Source organism: Stenella coeruleoalba (assembly GCF_951394435.1).
Source record: "Stenella coeruleoalba genome assembly, chromosome: 1".
Classification (NCBI taxonomy): Eukaryota; Metazoa; Chordata; class Mammalia; order Artiodactyla; family Delphinidae; genus Stenella; species Stenella coeruleoalba.
Genome location: NC_137169.1, coordinates 108414539 through 108437286, shown reverse-complemented (window position 1 = coordinate 108437286; position 22748 = coordinate 108414539). Strand labels below are relative to the sequence as shown.

The window sequence follows — 22748 nt, the reverse complement described above, 5'->3', positions numbered from 1 at the left end:
GGAAGTTTTAGAATATGGATGGTAATTGACATTGGAGTGGATGAGATTACCCAGGGAGAAAGCATAGAGGGAGAAGAGTAGACAGAGGCTCAAGAAGGTCCTGCAGACACTAAAATGTAATGGTCTCCTATAAGAGGAGGAGCTTAGAAAAGAATCTGAGAAGTGGCCAGAGAGTGGGAAACTCCAGGAGAGTTTGTCATAAGAGCACTAAGGAAAGGGACTGTTAGAGGACAGTAGCTGCTGAGAGCTGCTGAGACACCAGTGAAGAGAACTGAGAAGTGTCCATTGGTTTTGGTGACATGGAGGTCAGAGATGACCTTAGCACTTTTTGGGGACCAAGCCATTTGGAAGTTGGTTGGGAAGCCAGACTTCTAAAATTTGGCCATGAAGGGTAGGAGAGGGAACAGGGAGGTCTGGGGTCAAGGTAGAGTTTGTCATTGTTCTGTTTTATTCAAAGATTGGAGAGTGTGTATTTTTCGTGAGATGCAACTGAAAGAATTTAAAGACAGAAAAGAAAGAAAGGATTGTTAGTAGTGTAGGGTTTTGGAGAAATGGGAGGCGGGGTGGGAGCTAGGGCATGGGTAGAAGAATTGGCCTCCATTAAGAGGAAGGAAGGAAGGGTGGCTCATAGTTGTAGGGTTGTAAATCCAGAGCAGGACAGTGCAGTAGTTTTCATCTGATGTCTTTTAGGCACTGTCATCTCTCAGGTGTTGGGAATAGAGTTGGAAGCTTGAGAGTGAAGACTGTTTGAAATAGTTGTGGAGATAGGATCATCTGCTGGTGTTGGCAGGTCTGTTGAAGTTTGGGACCATGAATTTCTGGGGTTCCACTCTACCTATTGTGTAACTTTTCTCCAGTAGCACTCAGCAATCCAGGTTTGGGCGAGGGAGTTTAGACTGACAAGAGAATGACTGATAGATTGAGGAACCTAAGCTCGATTTAAAAAGGAAAACAAGGGGCTTCCCTGGTGGTCCAGTGGTTAAGACTCCGTGCTTCCATTGCAGGGGGCACGGGTTCGATCCCTGGTTGGGGAGCTAAGATCCCCCATGCTGTGCTATGCAGACAAAAAAATAAATAAAACAGAGGGTTTAAATTAATAAATAAATAAATAACAAGGAAAATGAAGGCTGGAAGGGGTGATAGATAGAATGAAGAGATATTCTGGTATTAGAAGTACTGAAGACCTAGAAGAACAGAGGTATCTAGAGTGTAGAGCAAAGAGACCTGAAGTGTGGGGCCCAATAGGACATGGGCACATCCTGCCCAGGATGTGGGAGAATAATCAGCCTGTACCAGAGGAGAGTGTTGGCCTCTGTGGAAGACAGGTTTCCCGTAAGGCAAGTTTTGGAAGGCATGCTGAGTGAGGAAATTGAGGAAATAGATGAGTTGGCTGATTATAGAGCAGGAGTCACAGAGGGTACAGGGAAGTGTTCAAGAGAAGGGTTGGAAGGTTGGCTCAAGAGAAAGAAAGCAATATTACCAACCAGAATTCAAGTACAAAAGAGGTTAAATCACTGGGGGTGTGGGGGGTTGGGGGGCAGGGGGGTGTAGTCCAGAGGACTCTTTTGCTCTTACTCTATCTAGAGGATTGTGTTCACAGTACCCACGTTTAAGGAGGACAAAGGGACCAGGAATATTTAGATCTGTTTATACATTAACAAATCTTTATTGAATTCCTGTAATGTGTGGAATGCTGCGTGACCGTGATAATGTATAGGTAATATGAGTCACAGTCACTGCCCTTAAGGAAAAGACATATATACCAACAATGAACTGCCATAGAGCAGTGTCACCGGGTCCAGCCAGGGGAACTGTGGTGAACTAGAGAGGTGTGCCTGAAAGGAGGAGCAGTTACTCAGCTCAGCTAATTGTTGCCCTGTGAGAATACAGACACAGGGTTGCCAGATTTTCTTATTATTTTTAAAAGGGACCAGAAATCTCTGTGTTTAAATGTAATTTCCTGACTTTTAAATGTCAGCAACTAATTCAAAATTTTCTTTAAAACGCTATCCAAATCAAGCAAAACACATAAGGGAGCTGCCATCTTGCAGCCTCTGCCATAGACTGTGATAAGTACAGGAATAGAAGAGTATTTTAGGCACAGGGGTGGCAAAGGAGGGAGTGACTCAGAACCACGTTGTATGAGGAATGGTTCAGTGGAAGGGGTGTTGTGATCAGCCTGGAGAGAGACGGACACTAATTTCTTTCTTTCTTTTTTTTAACTGGGGTGTAGTTGCTTTACAGTGTTAGTTTCTGCTGTACAGCGAAGTGAATCAGCTGTATGTATACATATATCCCCTCTTTTTTGGATTTCCTTCCCATTTAGGTCACCACAGAGCATTATGTAGAGTTCCCTATGCTGTACAGCAGGTTCTGATTAGTTATCTGTTTTATACATATTAGTGTATATATGTCAATCCCAATCTCCCAAGTTATCCCACACCCCCTTTCCCCCCTTGATGTCCATACATTTGTTCTCTACATCTGTGTCTCTATTTCTGCTTTGCAAACAGGTTCGTCTGTACCATTTTTCTAGATTCCACATATATGTGTTAACATACAGTATTTTTTTTTCTCTTTCTGACTTACTTCACTCTGTATGACAGTCTCTAGGTCCATCCACGTCTCTACAGAAGACCCAATTTCGTTCCTTTTTATGGCTGAGTAATATTCCAGTGCATTTATATACCACATTTTCTTTATCCACTCATCTGTTGATGGACGCTTAGGTTGCTTCCATGACCTGGTTATTGTAAATAGTGCTGCAGTTAACATTGGGATGCGTGTGTCTTTTTGAATTATGGTTTTCTCTGGGTATATGCCCAGTAGTGGGATTTCTGGGTCATATGATAATTCTATTTTTAATTTTTTAAGGAACTTCCATACTGTTCTCCATAGTGGCTATATCAATTTACATTCCCACCAACAGTGCAAGAGTGTTCCCTTTTCTCCACACCCTCTCCAGCATTTATTGTTTGTAGATTTTTTGATAATGGCCATTCTGACCGGTGTGAGGTGATACCTTATCATAGTTTTGATTTGCATTTCTCTAATAACTAGTGATGTTGAGCATCTTTTCATGTGCCTCTCGGCCATCTGTATGTTTTCTTTGGAGAAATGTCTATATAGGTCTTCACCTATTTTTTGATTGGGGTGTTTGTTTTCTTGATACTGAGCTGCATGAGCTGTTTGTATATTTTGGAGATTAATCCCTTGTCTGTTGCTTCGTGGATACTAATTTCAACTATTTAAAGGACTGTCAAGTGGAAGACAGGTTAGACTTGTGTCCCTTATGGCCTTAAAAGGTAAAACAGTGTCAACAGGAAGTATGTTGCAGCTCAAAATGGGAAAGAACTCTTAAATGACTAGAGATGCCTGAAGATGCAGTGCACTGCCTTGGACGGAAGCAAGTTGACAGGGCTGTAACGGAGGGGTATCTGGGGAAATGAGTAGGCTCTTCATCAAAGGGTCCCTTTCAACTCTGAAGTCCTACAGTTCTGAGTGGGTGAGGAACCAAGTGGACCTAAGAAATGATGAGCAGAGAGGATGTCAAGAAGGGCAAGCAGAAAGCTTATGAAATGGGAGATGCTTGAGGGCCTTAGAGGACTTTCCTGATTGGCTTGGGTAGGCAGTGAGTAGACAGCCAGGAAGATAAGAGACTGTAGGACAGACCTGGGGTTTGGGAAGACAGGAATTGACCATCCCCTCATTCCTTCCTGAAGAGACATATGAGCGGCTTGAGGCTGACAAAAAGAAGCAGGTCCACAAGAAGCGGAAGTGCCCTGGGCCCATAATCACCTACCATTCAGTGACAGTGCCACTAGTTGGGGAGCCAGGCCCTAAAGAAGAGAATGTCGACGTAGAAGGGTGAGTGAGTGAACCTCAAGGGGAGAAGAGGAGTGCAGTTTCTCCCTTCTGTATTCAGCTTGTATTCCCTCAGCCCTATCTCACTTGCTTTCCTCACACAGCTCTCTAACACCTGAGTATCTTTCAGATTCCTCTTCCTGTCATCTCCTATTTCTCTTTTAGCCTCTCTCTTCTCCTTTTCTGGTTTTCCATCCAGCTCTGCTTTGTTTTGTCCTATCGCTTAATAGATTCTCTCAGAATGTTGCCACCCACTGCCTCCTCCTCTTTCCTCACCTGTCTGATCTCTTTCTTTATCAGTTTTCTCTCCTCAGCTTTTTTAAATTTTTAAATCATTTATTTACTTATTTATTTATTTGGCTGCGCTCAGTCTTAGTTGTGGTGTGCATGTGGGATCTAGTTCCCTGACTGGGGATCGAACCCGGGTCCCCTGCATTGGGAGAGAGGAGTCTTAACCACTGGACCACCAGGGAAGTCCCTCAGCTCTTTGTGTTTTTCTCTGTCTTTTCCCTCAGACTTGATCCTGCTCCCACAGCTTCTGCATTGACTCCCCGTGCTGGGACTGGACCCGTCATCCCTCCTGCTCGCTGCTCACGTACCTTCATCACTTTTAGTGACGATGCGACGTTTGAGGAATGGTTTCCCCAAGGGCGGCCTCCAAAGGTCCCTGTTCAGGAGGTCTGCCCAGTGACCCATCGCCCAGCCCTGTACCGGGACCCTGTTACAGACATACCCTACGCCACTGCTCGAGCCTTCAAGATCATCCGTGAGGCCTACAAGAAGTACATCACTGCCCACGGACTGCCGCCCACTGCTTCAGCCCTGGGCCCTGGCCCACCACCTCCTGAGCCCCTCCCTGGCTCTGGGCCCCGAGCCTTGCGCCAGAAAATTGTCATCAAATGAAGGGATGTCTAGTCCTTAGAAACCTCTTTCCTGTCCTAACTTGGGGCTCTTAAGTTAGGGCTCTTAAGAAACCCACTTCTCCCCTTTGTCATCGCTGATCTTTGTCCAGCCCGTCTCTGTATTTCTTTCCCTATCTTTTCCCTTAGTTCCTACACTGCTTTTGTTTGTGTTTTTTAATCTAATAAAATAGAAAGATCCCTTTTGTCTGGTGTCTAATCTAAGTTGGGAGCAAAAAGTATTTGTGAATGTCTGCGTATATATGGGCCTTTATATTTGTTTAATAGCATTTATTATGAGTTGCCCTTTTTACTTATTTATTTTTTTAAGGGTTATTTTTATTTTTTGGCTGTGCTGCGTGGCTTGCAGGATCTTAGTTCCCTGACCAGGGATTGACCCTGAGCCTTCAGCAGTGAAAGCGCCGAGTCCTAACCGTTGGACTGCCAGGGAATTCCCAGAGTTGCCCTTTTTGAATTGTAAAATATTCATTCCTCCAACAGTTTATAAACACCTTAAAATTAGACACCAAAACAAAATCCTTATACTCACCTTTATATCTGTATAGTCACTGCTTTGAATATAGCAGGCACCAAATAAGTAGGAACTGTGTGATTCTCATAGAACTTGTTTCTAGGACTCGGGCTTGTATGAAGAGGAGGAGGTGCCATGGCTCTTAGTGGCCACTAGAGGCTCTCAGGGCTGGGCAGGGTATGGGGGCTGTGTATATGTGATCTCCCACTACCCCCAACCTGGCCAGAGCTAAAATAATAAAATGCTGAGCTCACTGTTCCCCCACCCTCTCCCCCGTCGCTGGGCTTCTCCTGCTGCCAGGACAGTGCTCCAGTAGAACAGACAGACCAACCTACAGAAGGGGAGGTGAGAACGGAGGTGGCCACCAGGACTGGTAGGTGGGGAAGGCAGGGGCCTTATGGATCAGAGCCTGGTGGGAGATGGGAGGAGAAGAGTGGCTCTTATTGGGAATGAAATGGAGTGTGTGCCTCTTGTCACTCAGCATGTTTCTGCCACTGTCTTATGTTCTCCCTTAACTGTAGTTTACATTGTCAATGTAAGTATCTCACACATTTTCTGAATCTTTCATATTCAGTATGGTGTGTATGTGTGGCTTGTGTTTATTTTTCACATTGTAAAAGATATTGCAAGTTTAATCCTCTCACTGTTTTTAGAGAAACTTTATCCCATTTATAAGGCATTTCCCACCCATTAGACCGGTGTCACCTTCCTGTCCAAAGCCAGGGACAAATTATGGGAACTCAGTACCTGCTTCTAAGGCCATACCACCCTTCCCCCAACCTGGAAGTCCCCCAGCTCCTCTGAGCCCTTGCTTTGCCTTAGGATTTAGAATTTTAGCAAACATAGTGAAATCTTGATCCGACACAATAAAAGAGGAAATGAGGGTAGAGTCAGAGCACTGTCTCCCCCCCCCCGCCCCCACCCGCCGCAATCCTCCTTGCTTTCTTAAGCCAGTTTAGGAAAAACTGGATTATGGGGACGAGAGGAGGAATTTCCCTGAAGCTCTCTGCCTGCCCCCATTCCTTTCAATAGGAACTGGGCTTGGGGCCAGCTGTGCTTGCAGGGCTCCCGGCAGCTGTGCTAGGGCAAGAGGCACGGACAGTCGAGGTAATAGGGGAGAGGTACTGCCAGGATTTCTTATACACTGGGGAAGGCAGATTCAGCCTGGATGCCTGGGATCCCCATCCAGAGTGGGTGGAAGCTGTGGGAGCCAGAAGGAGGCTCTGGTCCTAGCTAAACAACCTAGCCTTCCCCCATCTTCCCATATCCAACTAGGTCTATCCTCCAAGGCAAGCAGTTTATTGTTCTGCCCCACTGACCTGTCTCTTTGTCTCCCTACTGCGTCCATGTACATCTTTCCATTGTCCAACCACTTTCCCCATGTACCCCAGGCTCCGTGAGTGCCACACTGTGGGGAGGGGGTGGGGGCCATCATGTCATCGTATCAGAAGGAACTGGAGAAATACAGAGACATAGATGAAGATGAGATCCTAAGGACCTTGAGCCCTGAGGAGCTAGAGCAGCTGGACTGCGAGCTACAGGAGATGGACCCCGAGGTAGGGGCTCTAGCACAGGGTACCAGGGGCAGTCCCCAGGCATTTGGGAAGGGTGTGGGGCCCTGGGTGACTGAGACCAGGGCTATCTACAGGGACTGGAGTCCCAAGAGGGTCAGGGGAATGGTGTCTGGAGATGTTTTAGGGAGACTTGGAGGTGCCCCAGGTCAGAGAGGAGGTCTGACTTGCTCCCCAAAACTCATCCCTAAGAACATGCTCCTGCCAGCTGGACTAAGACAACGTGACCAGACAAAGAAGAGCCCAACGGGGCCGCTGGACCGAGAGGCCCTTTTGCAGTACCTGGAACAGCAGGCACTAGAGGTCAAAGAGCGTGATGACTTGGTTCCCTACACAGGCGAGAAGAAGGGTATGGAGACCCTAACATCCATGCCTCCCAGAACCCAAATTGTTGTCTCTCAAATGTCCCCTCCAGCTTCCCTCTCACCTTCCAGCTCCTAGCTGCCCAGGGACTCAGCTGCCTACACCTGCATGCCAGCTTGCACTCTTCAGCTCTTAGAAGAGATCAAGGGGACCCAGGAGTCCTGAGCTTGTAGAGAACTCAGGCTTTATAGTGGCTCCTAGTAACCCAGCATTCCACCTCCTGGAGAAGGAAAGGAATCTGGAGGCCAGGATCTTAGGAGAAATGACCTGTACCTGAACCATCCTCATCTCCCCATCAGGGAAACCCTATATTCAGCCCAAGAGAGAAATTCCAGCCCAGGAGCAGATCACTCTGGAGCCTGAGCTGGAGGAGGCACTGGCCCATGCCACAGATGCTGAGATGTGTGATATAGCAGGTGGGCAGCTGTGGGAAGTTGAGGAGTTGGGAAGATCTGGGGCAGGGGCTCCTAACCATGGCATGGGGCTAGCGGGGAAGGCCCTGAACCAGGATGTGGACGTTTTGAGACAGCCTCAGGCAGTGGTTTTAAATTTTTCTTACTTGTTTATGTATGTATTCACTCATCTTTAAATTTAATAAGTTAACAACTCTAGGGCAACTTTACAGGAATTATAAAGCAAAACTATTCTGGCTGAAAACAGGAGGGTCTCCCTGACAGACTCCCTCACCCTGTAGTGTCTCCTTAGGGATCTTCCCTTAGCCCTGTCTCAATGTTTTAAAAACCACTGCCTTAACGCAGTTTAATGGAAGGGACCCCTGGGACCAACGGAGAGTGGAAGAGGTCAGCCTTCAAAAATGCAACAGATTCAGAATGAGGTCGGTGGGGGACCTGGAACAAGTCCATTTCTCTCATTCCCTGTCTCCCCTCTGCTTACTCTCTCCAGCCATTCTGGGCATGTACACACTGATGAGCAACAAGCAATACTATGATGCTATCTGCAGCGGAGAAATCTGCAACACTGAAGGCATTAGCAGTAAGTGTGTTTGGGAGCATGGCGCCCAGGGCTCTTGGCAGGCAGTCCCAGAGTCTGAGCAAAGGTAGCAACGGGTGAAACAGGTGAATCAGGGAGAGGACATGATGCATAAGTCATGAGAACCAATGGGGAGGAGATTGTGGGGGACATGTTGGGGTTTCCTTCCTGCCCTCACCCACCAGGTGTGGTGCAGCCTGACAAGTATAAGCCAGTGCCAGATGAGCCCCCAAATCCCACAAACATTGAGGAGATACTGAAGAGTGTTCGAAGCAATGACAAGGAGCTGGAGGAGGTGAACCTCAATAATATCCAGGTATCTGGCCCCCATCCTCTAAGCAATAACACTGGGATAACTCTGCTGACATATGTGAGTCCCCTAGCCCACCATCTCCTATTCCCCTTTGATAGGACATCCCGATACCCATGCTAACTGAGCTGTGTGAAGCAATGAAGACAAATACCCATGTCCGGAGCTTCAGTCTGGTGGCCACAAGGAGTGGTGACCCCGTTGCCAGTGTAAGGCTAGCTGACATCCCTAGCCCTCTCCCTGCACCCTGACATGCCCCGCTGGCAGGGCTGACATAAAGGGTTGTGCTGGGGGTGCTGTTCCCATCATGCTCTCTTAGGGGAGCCCTGCTGGAGACTCCTACCCTCAGTCCTATGACTCACTGCTCTGAAATCCTCAGCTCATCTTCCTGAAGAGCCACAACCCTCCTACCCACGCCAACTCCACTGCGCACTTAATCTCCCTGCTTTCCTTGCTACCTACTCCCACACCTGCCTCCCTCAAGCCCCACCCACAGCTCAAGGACTCTTCTCCAGGAGCTGTGTTTCCCTCTTGCTCCTGTTCTTTCTCTCCTCAGTCATCTGTGAAACTGTCCCCTAACCCTAACCCAAGTTCCTACTACCCAGGCGGTGGCTGACATGTTGCGTGAGAATCGTAGCCTCCAGAGCCTGAACATTGAATCCAACTTCATTAGCAGCACAGGGCTCATGGCTGTGCTGAAGGCAGTTCGGGAGAATGCCACACTCACTGAGCTCCGCGTAGACAACCAGGTCAGCATTCCCTTCCCATCTCCTGGTCTTTGCAGTCAGCTAATACTCATTGAGCCTCCTCCCTGAGGCAGCCACTGGGGCAGGATCTCATCTGATCTTGTTTGAACTCTCCTCTTCTTTGTCCCTATGAGGGGAGCCAAGGCAGCACCTCTTATCACCGACTCCGGAGAAACAAGCCTCTTTGACCTCCCAAAGGGTCGGTGGTCTAGGACAGTGAACAAGCCAGACAGGGTTGGTGACAGCTTCCATCTCTCCTTCCCCCAGCGCCAGTGGCCTGGCGACGCAGTGGAGATGGAGATGGCCACCGTGCTTGAACAGTGCCCCTCCATTGTCCGCTTTGGCTACCACTTTACACAGCAGGGGCCACGAACTCGGGCAGCCCAGGCCATGACCCGGAACAATGAACTGCGTGAGTAGCTGCAGAGGTGGTGTGTGGGGGAGAGGGCACGTAGCTGCAGAAGCTGGTGGATGCTCCTGAAAGCTGACTTAGTGACTAACAGCCTGGGGTGCTGCCAAAGTGACTCACATGAGAAGCTCAAACCCCACAGGTGATCCGAAAGTAGACAGAAAAGCACCTCTGCCCAAATATACCAGGAAAGAGGCGGAGGGAAGCTACAAATACCTGTTTGGGGGAATGGTATTTTTATTTGCTGCGTTGTTTCTTATTTTGTTAATGTGAGGGGGGAAGGGCATGTTTGGTGGCCTAAGACATTACCTCTTTATGAGTCTGGCCAAGGAACTAGAAAGAAGAGCACCTTTGCAGGAAGCAAGAGATGGAATAATGACTTGTGTTTACTCTTCTTCCTTTACAGGTCGCCAGCAAAAGAAGAGATAACACTACCCTTCCCTTTACCAACTAGAGCTCGGAGCCCTGAAAGCTTAAATCCTCATCTTGTAAATAAAAGCCCTTCTGTCCGCTCTGCCTGCCTCCTTCCTTCGGCTTTGGGGTGGAAATCTTGGCGCTAACCCCCAAGGGTTACTGCCAGTTCATCAGGGGATTATTTATACTCTGGGGATCAGCAGGCAGGGAGGTTCAGGTTACCAGCAGGAGGTGGGGGAGCTCCCTCCCTTGGTGTTCCCCATAACCCTTCCAATGCCTTTAGTCTCTTCTACTTTCACAGGGTGGCCAGCCCTGGCCCTGTTTCTTGACATGTCCAGCCCCTCCCCCCGAACGCCTACCCACAACCCCCATGTTATTTGAAGGAGGAAAGGACTTTGAGTGGAGGTGGAGAAGAAGGCAGAAAACATGAAGGGCAAAAATCTCCTTCTGACAGACTTATTAATAGGGCACCGGGCTGCATGCAGCTGACGCTTGGCATGACTTTGGTAGAAGGTGGGGGAGGGGTTAGAAGTATGGGGAGCTGTGTACATTGCAGAGAAGAATTGGCTGGGCTGAGAAGGAACAATTCTGAAATCCTGAAACAAGGAGCCAGACTCAAAGAAAGTTAGGCTCCCAGCACCCACTGTAGTTTATTTGTGAACTGAACGGGGAAAGAGGGTGTCAGTCCAAGGGGAGATCAGGGGGTTCCTCTTCATCAGAGTCAAACTCAACATTTTCATCTTTTACCCATCGACCTCGTCCATCTGGGATCCATCCAGAGCTGGAAACATCAGAAAAAAAGAGAATTGGTTAGGAAAGGAAGTTTATCAAGAAATTAGTGGAGATAAGTAAAAACACTTGAAAAGCTTTGAAAAAAGGAGGGTCAGAGAGAAAAGGGGAAATCTGAGGAAAGTGATTCTGCATACTCACCTTCGAAGGGTGAGGTAATGATCCAGGGCCCGTTTTCTTGTGGGGCTCATAGGTGCAGGGGATGAGACAGTTGCTGACTCCTTGGTCTGTGAGCCAGCCTCAGGCTCAGGTTCTCTACTGATCTTCCCACCTTGGGGTTCAACCTCTGGGGGTGGCAAAGGGGAATGAGAGACAGAGGGACGAAGGGCTTCTGGTCTGGGTAGAGAAGAATCAAAGTCTATAAAAGCAGTAAAGGAAAGGGCCAAATCTCCTGTGACTCCCAACCCCTTAAAGCAGTGCTTCCTAAAACTGTGTTCTTCAAGATATTAATAAGCGTTGTGCATAAAAAGGATTTTGGAATCCAGTGAATTTAGGAAAGGCTAAGTTAACTTTTTAAAGGTTTTTTTTTTTATCTTAAGACTTTGTAGACCCCTTAAAATACACTAATATTACTATTCTTCAAATAGGATTACAAAGCACCAGTTCCCAAACTTTTTTCTTAATTACAAGATTCTTTTTCCTGAAATACAAGTTAACACCTCCAGAACACTAGTATTCCTCAGATTACAATTAGGAAAACAATCACTTTAGAGCCATCTATCTCCTGTCTCTCCCTATCTCTGGCTTTCCCACCCCACACACCTGTACTTCCGGCGGCAGCAACTGTTATAGTGAGGAGCTCTGTGCAGAGCATTCTGGGTGATAAGTCGAGTCTGGGTTAACAGAGGAGCCTGGCATGGAGATGGGAGACAGAATCAGAGCCTTCGGAGCTAGAAAGAAGCCCAAGCCCTTCAAGCCTAGGGTGTGCAGCACAGTTCTGCCTGGAACACAACCTCCCCACTCTGATTACCTCCACTTTGGTCTCTTCCCTCCTTAGTTCATTCTGCTCTCTTGGATTCTGCTCCATGCCCTTTCCTGGCTGCTTCTTGCCATAGAAAAGCTGCAGGCCTGAGGAGGAAGGGGAAGATAATTAAAAGCAGAGCACCAAGGGTGGTCTGAAGAGATTTTAAGGGTTTATTCTCCATCCTCTGTCTTCTCCCAAACTTACTGGACAGATGCTTCTTGCCTGCACGGTGGGCAGTCAGCATGGCCAGAGTGTCCAGTACAGGTCGATGGGGACATATGGCACAAGCAAAGCTGGGGAGGAGGAAGGAAGAAGATAATTGGCCCCAGAGTAGCGGAGTCTCGGCCATAGGTCCCACCCCGTCCTAGCACTCCTTTCCAAAGTCTCCCAATGTCCACCAACCACATCCCTGTCGCTCACTCCTAGCTAAAGAATCTTAGATACTCCCGCTCTCCTCCTTAATAACAAAAGTTTATTAGGCATCGCTGGTGGCACAGTGGTTGAGAGTCCGCCTGCCAATGCAGGGGACACGGGTTCGAGCCCTGGTCCAGGAAGATCCCACATGCCGCAGAGCAACTAAGCCCGTGCGTCACAACCACTGAGCCTGCGCTCTAGAGCCCACGAGCCACAACTACTGAAGCCCGCGCACTTAGAGTCTGTGCTCCGCAACGAGAAGCCACCACAGTGAGAAGACCGCGCACCGCAACGAAGAGTAAGCCCCGCTCTCCGCAACTAGAGAAAGCCCGTGGGCAGCAACAAAGACCCAACGCAGCCAAAAAAAAAAATTTTATTGAGCCTCTAACCGCAGAACCCTTAGGCTTGATCCACTCCTCGCCCTCACCGTCCATCCCGTAGCATCAGTGCCTCATCCTCTGGGATATAACTAGCCAGCAGATCCCCAACTCTTCGTTTCTGCAGGAGATAGGGGAAGAAGTCCGGACGGGATAAAAGTGAAATGATAGGGACGAGGACTCAAAGGGAATAAAGACCATGGGGCGAGCAGAGATCTGGGGCGAAGAAAGGGTCAACAGCAGCTCTAGTCGTCTGGCTCCCTCCGCACCACCCCCCACCAGTTGTTGTCACGGCAACAAAACAGCTCCTTCACATCCTTCAGAGGGCAGGTGAAGCTGCTCCAGACGCTCTTCTCTCGCGCTTACTTTGAGCACATTGAGTTGACTCCAATCATCCCCTTCCCTCTTGAAAGACATCACGACTGTGAGCCCCAGGAACGATCAATTCTACGGCTCTGCCTTCGGCACTCCTTTCAGGCCACCGTAGCGAGAGTGGGACTGCTACCTTCCTTCCTTTCCTGTCTCTTTCCGGTTGGCCCCCTTACTTCCGGGGACGCTCTTCCACGCATGCACTGCGCGATCCCGGAAGCTCGCCCCTTGCCTGCGGATGGGGACTGCATTTCCTATGGTGCCCTGCGACCCCGCCGGCGCGGAGCCTTTAGGGAAATGAAGTCTTTTTTTCAAAGAACTTGCCGCCGGCCTGGATACAGGCCCCTGCATCTTGACAGATTCGAGGGTTTGGAGGGACAAGAACCTAGATGTGGAGCCCGAATTTGAGGGTGTGACTAATTTGATGTGGAGGGTACCTTTGAGGATCTCTGAGGGGAAAGTGTGCTGTAGACTCTCGCTTTCATCACGCGCTTCTCCTGCGGCCACAGCCCACCTGGGGTGGGCCTGATTTGTCCCGACCCTAGCCGGCCCACCCCGGGACGGGGCGGAGTCGGGGTGTTGAGGGGCCGGGAGGTCGGGCTGCCGGACCTAGGGGCAAACTGAGCTGAGTGTTGAGGAGGTTGTCTAGAATTCAAAGGTCAGAGGTCAATGTCGCGAGTTGTCGTGGGGAATCGAAAGTCGGAGGGGTGCTAAGGAGAGACTCAGGTAGAGACTGAATAGTCGGAGTACAGATTGGTGGGAAAGGGGCTTGGAGGGAGGAGAAGCGAGGGCTGTGAGGTCGCGTAGTGCCGGGGGAGGCGGGGAGACTTAGGACAGAAGACTGAAGGGGAAAGGAATCCTCTAAGTCTTAGAGACCCCGGGCCCGTCACTATTGGTCACTTAGACAGGCCTCCCGCAGTTGCAACCCCAGTTGTCCGCAGGGTGAGGAGATGGCTTCTCCCTCTAGACAGGCCCCCCTTGGCGGGTCAGGACTGCTTCAAGGGAGCCGGGCTCGTTCTTATGGAAGCCTGGTGCAGTCTGCCTGCTCCCCGGTGAGGGAAAGACGCCTGGAGCATCAGTTGGCGCCCGGAGACACCCTGGCTGGACTAGCACTCAAATACGGGGTGACGGTGAGTCTAACAGGATTGGGACGCAGACACCCACTTAAAAGAGACTTATTTCTCATGAGTAGGTAGTGGCCCTCTAGGCAACTTCCCCTGAAATTTTCTTAATTGTGTTTAAATTAACTAATTTTGATAAATTAATTGTGGTGTAAGTCTGGTCCACCTTTGTCTTTTGGTTTGTGTTCCCATCGCAGTGTTGCGCTGTCTGGTTGGGACAAATCCTGTCCCACTATCCCAGTGGAGGGGAGCAACTCCTATTTATTATGCCAGTCACTATACTAAAGACTTTACATCTATTAGCCCATTTGATCCTCACATCCCTGTCAAGCACACAATTATTGTCCCCTTTTTACAGATGAAGAAACCGAGACTTAGATTGGTTAACCAGTTTGACCAAGGTCAAATAACTAAAGTGTTGAAGTGAAAATTCAAACAGGTCTGTCTGACTCCAAAGCTTGTACTGTTAACCACATAGCAACACTAATTGAGAGTGATTAAACATTTACAGCAAACAGTGGAGAGCTAGTTTTTAGTCCTAAGTTCCCTACGTGCCTGTCTGTTCTTGTTCTTTTTTCTCCTCAATGCTCTGCCCTCTTCTTTTCTGGAAGGTGGCCTCCTTGGTACAAAACAGGTACTCTCTATGCCAAGCATTTCAGCTCCTGCATAGGGTGTATTTGGTAGATGTAAAAATACATTGTTTTAAAGTTGATAAAGGTGGTTTTTTTTTTTCCATATCCTGTTGAATTTAGTCAATATTTTAATGCTTGGTATGTTTAAAGCACTGTGGTAACCACCTTGGGAGACAGAAACATAAATAAAGTGTATAGTTGCTGTCCTCATGAATTTACAGTCTAGTGAGATATGGACAGGGACACAAATAATGATTGTAGGTGACAGAATGTGGTGAGTTCGTAGAGGTGTTAACAAAGAGGGGGAAGTCAGGAAAGAAGACTGATTTTTATTTGGAAGGGGACATCAGTGCAGATTTTAAGGGAGCCATCGCAATGGGCCTTGAAAGAGTTGGACATTCTTTCCTCTCTATAAACCTATGTAATCCAGTGGTTTACACCTTTTACATCTTTGTCTTTCCGGTAGCCTGTACTCTCTTTAAGGGACAGAACTATTTCCTTTCAATTTTATATCTCTAGAGCCTGGCATAGTCCCCAGCACATAAAAGCTTAATAGATGTTTTTTGAATGAATGAAATTATGGCTACGATTTCCACACATGGAGATTTGGGAGTATAGTAAAGTGAACATTTCAAGTAGAGGGATGACCTAAACAAAGGAAGTAGATGTGAAAGTACTGAGCAGTGCTTTCATCCCAGCAGAGGCTCAGAGGCCATGCAATGAAGGAAACTGTGCTGCTAGTGAATCAACAATTTTTTTTGAGGTTTTCTTACAGCCCTGTACCTTTCTGAGTACAGAAAACCTCTGTAGTCTAGTGAAGAAGAGTTTTAGGTTCTGGCCTCATTCTGCTGCTTACTAGCTGAGTGACTGAATAGTCAATCACTTCCCCTGTTTGGGGCCTCAGTTTCTTATCATTTGTAAAATGAGGAAGATGTATTAAATTTAAAACTTAGATAAATCAAAACAAACAAAAAAAAACTTAGATAAATCAATTACCTAAGTTATTACCTACCTGTCATTTAAGGAACACTTAGTATGTGCCAAGCGCTATATATTATCTCATATTTCTCTGTAAATCTTTATGAGGTAGATGTAACTATTTCTATTTAAAGGTAAGGAATATCACTGTGTTGTACGTCTGAAACTAATAAAATATTTTAAGTCAGTTATACTTCAATAAAAATAAAATTTTAAAGATAAGGAGACTGAAGCTTAGAGAGATAATTTGCCATAGACTAAATACAGCTAGTCTAATTAGTAGAGCTAAGATTCAGACCAGGTTGTCTCATTCTAAAATCCTCACTTTGAATTGCTCTATTAAACTAACTAGGGCCTCCCTGGTGGCGCACTGGTTGAGAGTCCGCCTGCCAATGCAGGGGACACGGGTTCGTGCCCCGGTCTGGGAAGATCCCACATGTCGCGGAGCGGCTGGGCCCGTGAGCCATGGCCGCTGAGCCTGCGTGTCCGGAGCCTGTGCTCCGCAACGCGAGAGGCCACGGCAGTGAGAGGCCCGCGTACCGCAAAAAAAAAAAAAAAAAATTGAAAAAAAAAAAAAAAAAAACCTAACTAGATTCTAATGACCTTTCTAGCTCTTGGCTCAATGGAAATGGAACAATGTCCCCTTATATGGTACTGCTAGGAAATAATAAAAGCAACAGAAAAGGACCTAGGATATTATCGAGACAAAAGAGACCTAGGATATTATCTAGGCAAAATAAAATGAATAGCATCAAAGCACTTGGCGAAGAAAAAGTACAAAACTGCAAGCCATTTTTAACTTTTTTTTATTGTTAGATCAATCCAATTTTATTTTTAAATTCATTATAGCATAAGATTTTATAAGTCAACTTTATTATAGTAGTCTTGCCCTAGAGTGGAAACAGCTTTGATATTTGACAGATATAAGAATTATGATTTCCCAAACTGGTGCCATTATGGGATGAATTTTTAGTAAAACTGGCTGCCTGGCCTTGAATAATAAAATACTGACATACTGTGTCTGTGGTTCCTATATTTTATTATCTAGTTTATTTACTCATAAAGCATTAATGAGCCTCTGCTGTGTGCCAAGTTTGTGCAATGCTGAAGAGTGCCTTAGGCATACAGAGACGGCAAGTCACCAACCCTGCCCTTAAAGGACTCACAGTTTGAGCAAGACAAATATGCAAAGAGATGAATAACAATATAATAGGGTAGGTATTATTACAGCAATATTTACAGTATGCATTGGGAGCCCTGAAGAAGATAACACAAAGGGAATGATAGTTGATGAGAAGTTTTCCAGGCAGAGAAGGGAGTAGTGGAGAAACATTCCAGGCAGATAAAGACACAAAAAGGTGAAAGATCATGAAATGTTGGAAGAAAAATAAAAAGTTCAGGATGGCAAAATGTATAAGTGGCAGAAGAAGGGAGGTGTGGGTGGACTTCCTATGAGAGCTAGATTGAGAATGCCCTTGAATGCTAATTTGGATATTTTTTTTGGCCGCACCACGTGGCTTGTGAGATCTTAGTTCCCCGACCAGGGATCGAACGCGGGCCCTGTGAGTGAACGTGCTGAGTCCTAACCACTGGACTGCCAGAGAAGTCCTGCTAATTTGGATTCTATCTCTGAGCCAATGGGGAGCCATAGAAGGTTTATAAGCAAGGTAGTGGGTTGGGGCTTTCCTGGTGGTGCAGTGGTTAAGAATCCACCTGCCAATGCAGGGGACACGGGTTCGAGCCCTGGTCCGGGAAGATCCCACGTGCCACAGAGCAGCTAAGCCCGTGCGCCACAACTACTGAGCCTGTAGTTGTGCGCCACAACTACTGAGCCACAACTCTAGAGCCTGAGCTGCTCTAGAGCCCACGAGTTACAACTACTGAGCCTGCGTGCTGCAACTACTGAAGCCCACGTGCCTAGAGCCCATGCTCCACAACAAGAGAAGCCACCACAGTGAGAAGAGTTCACGCACTGCAGTGAAGAGTAGCTCCCGCTCACCACAACTAGAGAAAGCCTGCGCACAGCAACGAAGACCCAACACAGCCAAAAATAAATAAATTTATGGAAAACAAAACAAAAACTGTTACAGTACCCAGATGAGAAATATTAAGAGTCTGTTCTAAGTCAATGGCAGTGAATGTGAAGATGAGACCAGATGTGAGAGATTTTTACAGCATTTTTGTTGACCTGTTAGGTCTGGATCATGAAAGAAAAGTATGAGTTAAGGATGACATTGATATTTCTACCTTGGGAGGCAGGTAGATAGAGATGGTGATATCAGTCACTATGTTCAGTGATGAATAAATAAGTACTAAATAAATATTTGATCAGTGAAATTATTAATATAATAAGAAAAGCATTCCTGGAAGGAGTAAAAAGACCTAGAATTCTAGTTTTATCTCTGTCAGTAACTTGCTAGGCAAGTAATTTAACCTTTCTGAACCTCAGTTCCTTCATCTTTAACAGTAGTTAAAGGGACCCCCTAGGGGTCCCTAAGACGTTGTAGGGATCCACAAGGTCAAAACAATTTTCATGGTAATAATAACAAGACTTTATTTGTCTTTTTTATTCTCATGAGTGTACTGTTTTCCAGAGGCTACGTGACATGTGTTACTGCAGCAGATGCATGTAGAGGCAGATATGAGAATCCTGTTGTCTTCCATTAAGTCGGACATTAAAGTGATTTACAAAAATGTAAAACAGTGCCTCTGTTCTTGCTACATGTTTGTTGTTTTTGTTTTGGAAAATATAGTTATTTTTCATCAAAATATTTATGTTAATATGTAATGGAAGTGTTTTTAAATTTTTTCAGTTTTAATTTTATAATACCTTAAATATGGATAGATGTGATCAACATAAGTAAAAGCTTTTTTCCTCAATAATTTTTTTAAATATAAAGGGGCCCTAGGACCAAAAAGTATGAAAGCTGCTGATCAATTAAAAAAAATAGGGATAATATCAGCCCACTGTAGTTTTGGTTGTTATAGGGTCAGATAAGACTTTGTACAATCACTTTAAAAAGCATGAGGTGCTATACAAATATAAGATGGATTGTTATTACTGTCATTAACTGTGGTGACTTTTTTTTAAAGATGGAACAGATTAAGCGTGCAAACCGCCTTTATACTAATGACTCGATCTTCCTGAAGAAAACCCTCTACATCCCCATCCTGACAGAGCCCAGAGACCTGTTCAATGGTTTGGATTCTGAGGAAGAGAAGGATGGAGAGGAAGAGGTACAGCCAAGTAAGGATGAAGTTGGGCCACACTCAGCTGAGAGGAAGAAACAAGAGACAGGTTCGGGACGTGCCAATGGTGAAGCCCTTCCTACAGCTGGCCAGGAGCCCCCCATTCACGACCTCTCTGCCTCTGATTTCCTTAAGAAGCTTGATTCACAGATCAGCTTGTCAAAGAAGGCTGCTGCCCAGAAGCTGAAAAAGGGAGAAAGTGGGTGAGTCTTGAATGGGTCCTTTTTTTTTTTTATATAAATTTTTTTTTCTATTTCTTTTTTTTAAAATTTATTTTTATTTTATTTATTTATTTTGGGCTGCAATGGGTCTTCATTGCTGCACGCGGGCCCTCCTCTCCAGTTGCAGCGAGCAGGGGCCACTCTTCACTGCAATGCGCAGGCCTCTCACTGCGGCAGCCTCTCCCGTTGCGGAGCACAGGCTCTAGGCGCATGGGCCTCAGTAGTTGTGGCACGTGGGCTCAGTAGTTGTGGCTTGTGGGCTCTAGAGCACAGGCTCAGTAGTTTGGCACACGGGCTTAGTTGCTCCGTGGCATGTGGGATCCTCGAACCCGTGCCTCCTGCCTTGGCAGGCGGACTCCCAACCACTGTGCCACCAGGGAAGTTTGAATGGATTCTTTTAAGTCCATCCATAGACTCTCTGTTCCCCCAACCATACCTGACCAGACACTAAGTAATTCCAGTGTCAGCAGAAGCAAGGTGAAACCTTTCCCTCAGGTGGCCGCAAGACAATGAGCAGAGCCTATGGCTGCTGGAATGGGTAGAGGCACTGGGTAATGGTTCTGTGTTCTCAGTGGAGTGAAATAGTTGACTGTTCTTACTGCTCTGATGGTCCATGAAGGAGCATTAGGATTAGGATTTATCCAGAGGGTACTGAGACTCCATCTTAAGGCAACCAGCTCATGTATATTAGAGAAGGACAGCTTCCCACGTACTTCTTCGCTCAGCCTAGTCTCAGCCTCTTCCCTTGATCTGTCGCTCTTTCCCCCTTTCCTCACCTGCAGGATACCTGGGGAGGATTCAGGTCTTCACCTGAGCTCTCCTCGGATGCAGCAACGAGCAGTCCTAGGTCCTGTGCCGCTGACCCGGACCTCTCGGACCCGGACACTTCGGGACCAGGAGGATGAAATCTTCAAACTCTGATGTCTCCAGAACTGATTGAGAGAAGCCAGATGTTGAAGGAGCAACTTGAGGGAGAGAGGAGCCTGAGGTGAGGCTCAGGAACATGGCCTCCCAGCCCACCTCCCTTACTCCTGCCATCTTCTGAGCCTACTTGTCCGTCAGGAGTTCCTTGGTCTGGAGCAGTTCTATTGGCAAGGGTAGGGGATGGGAAATAGACCCCTTCTCAGTTCTGGGGCTGAATCTAGAGTTGTCCTTTAGATTCAAAAGGCTCTTTTAACATCCCTGCTGCCTTTCCCATCCCTTTCACCATTCCTTGGCCTTAGAGCAGGGAGGCAGGGACTCTCACAGCCCCGAACTTCCTCCCCATCTCCAACTATGTTACCTAATTTATTTGGTGCTATATTGAAGTATTATTTATTTGCTATATCTTATTTTTTCCCAGTATTAGCTGAAAAATGGGATTGCTATAGCCCTGGGATGAGGGGAACCCAGGAACAGTAAGTGAGCCAGTGACTCCTGGCCCACCTTCCCCACCTTCTTAGCCAGCCATGTTATTGAGAACGGGCAATCAGTGATCTAGCCCTGCTGCAGGGAATGGCAGACTGTGCCTCGCCCCCAATCTCAAATGGAAGAATTTGGGCTCAGTCTTGACTAACCAGGTCACTATAACTTTTTCACAACTCTTGCTCTGAGAAAAAAACAGCTATGTAGGGTCCTGAACTCTCCATGCCACCAGGTCACCCTTCTAATCTGCTCCTCTGTTCAGCCTGTGTGAGGCTAAGGGATGGAAGAAGATTGCCGTGGAGTTTGAAGAGGAGGACAGTTGTGGGAGTCTTTTTTCTTATATCCTCTCCCGACCAGAGCCTATTGATCTATGTCTTGCTCCTCACTGCATATTTATTTGCAATTTGTAGCACTGATCTGCGGTACAGTTTTTTTTGAGTTTCTTAAACAGAAGAAGTAGGCAAGGGAACCCCGGTGATGCTGGAAATATGCCTCAGTCTCCTGTATGGAAATGGTGAGAGGTGAGATGAGTGGTGTTTATATACCTCTTTCCTCTGTGATGATCATAAGATACAAGAAGCTGGAGAGATTAAACATTGAGCCCTGTGTATGTTTTAATAGTTTTATTTCCTCTGTGAGACTCTCCCCTGCCCTAGCCCCTTCTTCCTGCCCTCTGGAGCAGAGTCTCTGGTATCTGTCCAGACTCCGCCTAGAACTGAAGGTCTAGGATATCTCTAAAGGCTCCCTGCGCCGCCTGTCTTTAGTGTCCCCAGAGGAGTGAGATGGGCTACGCCCTCTTCCCCTGGTTCTGAGGGGAGGGGGCTTCCCTGTTTGAAAGGTCCCTTGTGGGGAAAATTGAGATCCAAGTTTCGCTTCATCTTTTTCAGGCAGCTTTGTTTCCTGTCTTGGGGCTGGAGTAGGAGAGAGGCCTCAACCCTCAGCATTGCTTCTTCTCCACCAGCAGTTGGGCATGGGGTGGTCTCAGAGTCACAGGCACTCTTGGGAAAGACTGAAACCTGAGGGTTGAAAAGCATTAGTGCAGATGAGCAGGGTTAGAAAGCCCATTATCTTTTTTTCTCAGTCAGCCATTTTGCCAAGAAGGAACGTGCCAGGGTCAGGGTTCTCAGAGCTTCCCCTCATCCAGCAGCTTCCTGAGCCCATCACAGATCTTGCCAAGGTGCTGAGTGTAGTCAGGCCCATAGAGGGCCGTGAGCAGGCCTGGGTCAGAGAAGTGATCAAACACGTGGCGGATGCGGCCATGTGACTTGGGTGTGAGGTGGCGCTCCACCAGTTCCAGCAGCACATCCCGGCACTCGGTCAGCAGGCCGGCCAGCACAGCAGCCTCAAAGGTGAAGTCCACCTCGCCAAAGCTGAGTGCGGTCATGGCGCCCTGCCGCAGCTTCTGGCGAAAGCGGGTAGCCAAGGCCAGCTCGCTGGGGCTGAAGCAGCCACTGCGGTGCAGCACGGCCACCTTGACGGCCACCTTGATCAGGTCCTTGATAACCCGCTGGGCCTGGGGCCTGCTGTGTGTGTATTCTTTGGACACACGGTAGAGCTCATCTAGCACCTCGCTGCTCGTCTCATCAACGAAGAGATGAGCCACAGATCGACCTGCCATCTTACTCAGCAGCTTCTTCTCTGCTTGCAGCGCCAGACTCTTTGAACTGAAGGACTCCATGATTCCTAGGGAAGGGTTAGATGGGAGGGTATGTGGTCGTCACTAGAAGAAAGGCCACAGGCTTCCTTAGAGAGAAATGGCTTTTCCCCTTTCTGTCTCTTTGGTTTCTATCTCATTTTCATCTTTATTTGTCATCTTTCTCCCCCTGGGCCCCCTCAGTCCTCTGTGCTTTGTTTCCATTTTTTCTCCTTTTGTACTGTAGGAAATCATGATCTCTAAAACCAGAGGAGCAGTAATAGCTTTGGCTGGAGGAATGAGGGCACACCGGACGCTAGCGCACCGCAAGTTAAGACCTCAGGGGAAGTAGGCTGTTGCTATTACAGTGGAGAAGATAAAGCTTACCTGGCAGATAGTTCTCACAGCTGCCATTTTTGGACACTGCCTGGGTACCGTACATCTATGAGGTGTAGGTATTACTATCCTTGTTTTACAGCTGAGCAAACTGAAGCTTACG

The 22748-nt window shown here is 47.3% G+C and overlaps 5 protein-coding genes across 6 annotated transcripts in view; 3 read left to right on the top strand and 2 right to left on the bottom strand.

Annotated features, from left to right (window-relative positions):
* Nucleotides 1–5113, top strand: part of VPS72 (vacuolar protein sorting 72 homolog) — a 9528-nt gene extending 4415 nt beyond the window's left edge. Inside the window, exons 4-5 of the mRNA XM_079942891.1 lie at nt 3654–3867; nt 4380–5113. Of these exons, the coding sequence (XP_079799017.1) occupies nt 3654–3867; nt 4380–4767 (602 nt within the window). The 3' untranslated portion in view covers nt 4768–5113. The remainder of the gene's footprint in view (nt 1–3653; nt 3868–4379) is intronic.
* A 1615-nt stretch (nt 5114–6728) lies between these two features.
* On the top strand, nt 6729–10362 carry TMOD4 (tropomodulin 4; the record flags this gene model as incomplete). 2 transcript variants are annotated; one of them, XM_079937986.1, is made up of 9 exons in its annotated part: nt 6729–6851; nt 7059–7215; nt 7529–7645; nt 8133–8222; nt 8405–8535; nt 8631–8738; nt 9135–9278; nt 9543–9687; nt 10091–10362. In XM_079937986.1, the coding sequence occupies 9 exons, from the start codon at nt 6729–6731 to the stop codon at nt 10111–10113; spliced, it is 1038 nt and encodes a 345-aa protein (XP_079794112.1). In that variant the 3' UTR covers nt 10114–10362. The 2 variants fall into 2 exon arrangements, with proteins under 2 accessions (XP_079794112.1, XP_079794111.1); XM_079937985.1 differs by having other exon boundaries at nt 6729–7215.
* A 311-nt stretch (nt 10363–10673) lies between these two features.
* On the bottom strand, nt 10674–13156 carry SCNM1 (sodium channel modifier 1). Its single transcript, XM_079932556.1, has 7 exons — nt 13009–13156; nt 12693–12763; nt 12056–12144; nt 11858–11955; nt 11650–11738; nt 11029–11223; nt 10674–10879 (listed from the first exon to the last, which is right to left on the bottom strand). The coding sequence occupies exons 1-7, from the start codon at nt 13057–13059 to the stop codon at nt 10780–10782; spliced, it is 693 nt and encodes a 230-aa protein (XP_079788682.1). The 5' UTR covers nt 13060–13156; the 3' UTR covers nt 10674–10779.
* Nucleotides 13157–13384: 228 nt separating this feature from the next.
* On the top strand, nt 13385–21212 carry LYSMD1 (LysM domain containing 1). Its single transcript, XM_079931607.1, has 3 exons — nt 13385–14141; nt 18836–19194; nt 19995–21212. Exons 1-3 carry the CDS (start codon nt 13962–13964, stop codon nt 20131–20133), a joined length of 678 nt encoding a protein of 225 aa, XP_079787733.1. The 5' UTR covers nt 13385–13961; the 3' UTR covers nt 20134–21212.
* Nucleotides 21213–21228: 16 nt separating this feature from the next.
* On the bottom strand, nt 21229–22334 carry TNFAIP8L2 (TNF alpha induced protein 8 like 2). Its single transcript, XM_079931587.1, has one exon. The coding sequence runs from the start codon at nt 22292–22294 to the stop codon at nt 21740–21742; it is 555 nt and encodes a 184-aa protein (XP_079787713.1). The 5' UTR covers nt 22295–22334; the 3' UTR covers nt 21229–21739.
* Nucleotides 22335–22748: the final 414 nt, after the last annotated feature.